This window comes from Pristiophorus japonicus, chromosome 9 (genome assembly GCF_044704955.1).
Source record: "Pristiophorus japonicus isolate sPriJap1 chromosome 9, sPriJap1.hap1, whole genome shotgun sequence".
Taxonomy (NCBI): Eukaryota; Metazoa; Chordata; class Chondrichthyes; family Pristiophoridae; genus Pristiophorus; species Pristiophorus japonicus.
In genome coordinates, this window is record NC_091985.1 from 161,577,140 (window position 1) to 161,581,207 (window position 4,068).

General features: G+C 42.6%; 1 protein-coding gene across 1 annotated transcript in view; it reads left to right on the forward strand.

Moving 5' to 3' along the window:
- LOC139273295 (tubby-related protein 4-like) overlaps nucleotides 1-3,782 on the forward strand; it is a 93,164-nt gene extending 89,382 nt beyond the window's left edge. The window contains exon 7 of the mRNA XM_070890023.1: nucleotides 3,476-3,782. Coding sequence (XP_070746124.1) covers nucleotides 3,476-3,765 — 290 coding nt within the window. The 3' untranslated portion in view covers nucleotides 3,766-3,782. The remainder of the gene's footprint in view (nucleotides 1-3,475) is intronic.
- Nucleotides 3,783-4,068: the final 286 nt, after the last annotated feature.

Genomic DNA, 4,068 nt, shown 5'->3' on the forward strand with positions numbered 1-4,068 from the left:
CTCCCCCATCCCTCCCCCCTTCTCCCCCATCCCTCCCCCCTTCTCCCCCCATCCCTCCCCCCTTCTCCCCCCATCCCTTCCCCCCTTCTCCCCCATCCCTTCCCCCCCCCTTCTCTCTCTCTACCCCCCTCCTCCCCCCGCCCCCCCCTCGCTGTCAGAAACACAGATACTGACAGACAGAGAATGAGAGACACACACAGTCAGACAGAGAGATAGAGACACTGACAGAGACACACTGGGGGGGGGTGGGGCATCCCAGCACGCTGTTAGAGGGCTCCCGGTGCTGCAGACGGTAAGTAGAAAATTTTTATTTATTGATTTAAAAAAAAATTATTTCTTAATTTTTTTTGATTGATTTATTGGTTGATTTATTGATGTATTTATCATTTATTATTGATGATGGCTCTTTATTTGTAAAACTGAAGTGTTTAATGTTTGTAAACTTCCCTTTAAACTCCCCCCCCCCCACCATTCCCTACGCCTGATTTGTAACCTACGCCTGATTTTCTAAAGTGTAGACAAGGTTTTTTCGAGCGTACAAAAATCTTCACTTACTCCATTCTAAGTTCGTTTGGTGTAAGTTTTCACTGACGAAACTTTGAAAACAGGCGTAAGTGGCCGGACACGCCCCCTTTTGGAAAAAAAATTCTGTTCCAAAGTGAAACTGTTCTAACTGACTAGAACTGGAGCAAATTAAATGACGAGAATTCCGATTTCTAAGATACTCCGTTCTACACCAGTTGCTCATAAAAATCAGGAGCAAATCATGTGGAAACTTGGGGCCTATAACTGCAAATTTGGTTTTCCCAGTCTATAAGTAGATTAAAGTCCCCCATGATTACTGTATTGCCCTTGTTACACGTGTCTCTAATTTCCTGATTTATACTCTGCCCTACATTACCAACTACTATTTGGGGGCCTATAAACAACTCCCACCAATGTTTTCTGCCCCTTGCTGTTTCTTAGCTCCGCCCAAATTGATCCTACTTCTTGATTTTTGGAGCCAAGATCCTTTCTATCTACTGCCTTTATCGCATCCTTTATTATCAAGGCTACCCCTTCTTTTCTATTTTGCCTATCTCTTCTAAAGGTTAAGTATCCTAGAATATTTAGTTCCCAACCTTGGTCACTTTGCAACCACATCTCCATAATGGCTGTTGGATCAAACCTATTCATTTCTATCTGCGCTATTAATTCATACATTTTGCTGCGAATGCTTTGCGCATTCAGATATAGTGCCTTTAGTTTGACTTTTTTCTATTTTTCCCTGATGTTACCGTAGTCACTGATGCCCTGTTACCTTTGTTACTCCCTCTGTCCCTTCCTGACCCACAGCTTATTTTTACCCAAAACTCTGCTCTGCTCTAGAGCCTTGATATTTCTCTTGCTTTTAAATTTACTCTTTCATGAATGACCTCCCCCGCCCCCCCCCCCCCCACTTCATTAGTTTAAAGCCCAATCTACTGCCCCAGTTATTCGATTCACGAGGACACTGATTCCAGCCCAGTTTAAGTGAAGCCCGTCCCAATGGAACAGCTCCCTCTTTCCCCAATACTGGTGCCAGTGCCCCGTGAAGCAAAACCCCTGCCAACAACACCACTCTTTGAGCCATGCATTTAACCTAATCTGCTTATCCCTATGCCATTTGGCGCGTGGCTCAGGTAACAATCCAGAGATTATTACCTCTGAGGCTCTGCTTTTTAATTTGGGCCCCAGCTCCTCAAACTCTCAGCAGAACCTCATTCCTAGTTCTACCTATGTCGTTGGTTCCAACGTGGACCACGACAACTGGATCCTCCCCCTCCCATTCCCAAGTTCTTCTCTAGCTGCGAGGAAATGTCTTTAACCCTGGCACCGGGCAGGCAACACAACCTTCGGAACTACCTGTCTCGGCTGCAGAGAACAGTATCTATCCCTCTGACTATACTGTTCCTAATGCAACTACATTCCCTTTCACTTGAATGGCCTCCGGCACCATAGTGCCATGGTCAGCTTGCTCATCCATACAGGCAGCAAGAACCTCCTACCCATTGGATAAGGGCAAATGCCGAGGCTCCTACAGCACTGCACCTGGGGCTCCCTGACCTACTTGAGGTGCAGTCACCCCTCCTGTCCCTGACTACTAACCTAAGGAGTATGACTGCCTCCTGGATCCAAGTATCCAGATAACTCTCCCCTCCCCGATGCCCTGCAATATGTTTGTCTGTGTTTGTGTATATGTATGTATATTGTGGTGATCCTGATATACCTCAGACTCCGACTCAAGTTCCTGAAAATGCAGGCACTTACTGCAAACATGGTTGTCTGGGTTACAATGCTTTCCACAAACTCCCACATGCTGCAGTTGCGGCATACCACCTGCACTGCTATCCCTATATGACTTTGTTCTATTTCATTAAATTTGTATTTAAGTAACATAGTTTACAGTTTTGTTTTTTGTCTACTTACTTAATCTAGATTAAGTTTAGGCTAATGAAATTAAGTATCTACCTGTAACACAAAGCACAACATAAGATAAAATCTTAAATCAGTAAGTGGCAAAGGATACAACTAACTAAAATTAAATAAGTCACATCAACATGAAGTGCAAGATTAGTTCAGGATGTTCTTTTTACTGGTGCTACAGTATATGGATCCACACTTTGTTTTGTTGTGATTATGCATCATTATGTGAAGCAGTTGGGACTGGTTCTTCCCTCTTTTCCCCTCCCAACTGTCAACATGGCATGATTTCCGAGAGGTCTCTCTTTCAGAGCCACCCCCAGGTCTTCTGTAGCTGGGCCTAGGCTATCGGTGAGGGCTGGATATGGAGCACTGGAAAAGTTAATGGTCGTGTTTACATAAATGAGCCAAAAGCGAGGATATATGAACAGCATTGTATATAGATAAATAAATCTGTGGAATTTGCTGCCTCGGAGAGCTGTGGAAGCTGGGACATTGAATACATTTAAGACAGAAATAGACAGTTTCTTGAGCAATAAGGGGTTATGGGGAGCGGGCGGGGAAGTGGAGCTGAGTCCATGATCAGATCAGCCATGATATTGAATGGTGGAGCAGGCTCAAGGGGCCGTATGGCCTACTCCTGCTCCTATTATGTTCTTAAGTCCATAATTTTCCTTCTATAAAAATAACTGATTTTCCGTGTCATTAAAACATTTCTTGCATACAAGATTTTACTTGAGGGCCTAGTTCCAATAGAACTAGTGTGTTTTGAATGTAATCACTTGAATGTCTGCTTTTAGAATGCTTTCTGCATGTAACATACTCCAGCTTAGAATGTGCATCTAAGCTTCAAGCCTATCTTTCAGTGCAAAAAAAAAGGTAATTACTAAAAAGAAACCTAACCTTCAAACAATTCTTCTGAGAAACGATTTTGGAGATGTGAATGATTCCATACTGATCACTGATGTACTGTTTCTGTTAAGTAATTGGCTGTTTGTGGTAATTTATTTTTGTCTCTGCCTCACTATTCTAGATGTGGTCATACAGTGGAGCACCCAGGGGGACTTACTTGCAGTAGCAGGCATGGAAAAGCAGAGTCAACCTTATGAATCAGGAAATGTTCCAGTAGTGAAAAGTGCTGCTGTTAAATTCTATAATAATCATGGAGAACACATTTACACACTGGAAAGTCCCACCCAGGTATGGAAGTATCAAAGCCTTTACCAGTCATTGTATTGGGTCAGAAACTTTGACTTTAATAAAATTGCTTTAAAGAGCATCTCCATCGTGACCGTCTTTTTTGTTTCACAGAAGATTGATTAAAATTAAAATATTGGGTGCGGAGAGACACTTTTGCCACAAGAACCTTCCAAAGGCAGTATGATCTGACTGTTAGTCAAGCAAGAATAATGTAATTCAGCTTGGTTTTTGTTATTAAAAAAAATTGGTCTGTTGGTCAAGTAGACAACAGCAGGACATGTATTTTTGTTTGTGAAACACAGAAATTTGAATTCATTGCTCTGTAAATTGGACACTGACTCCATCCATGTCTTTTGAGATACGTTTTTTTAAAAAAAAGGATTTGTAAGCAGACATTAATGGCCAGAATTTTGCAGTGGCAAGACT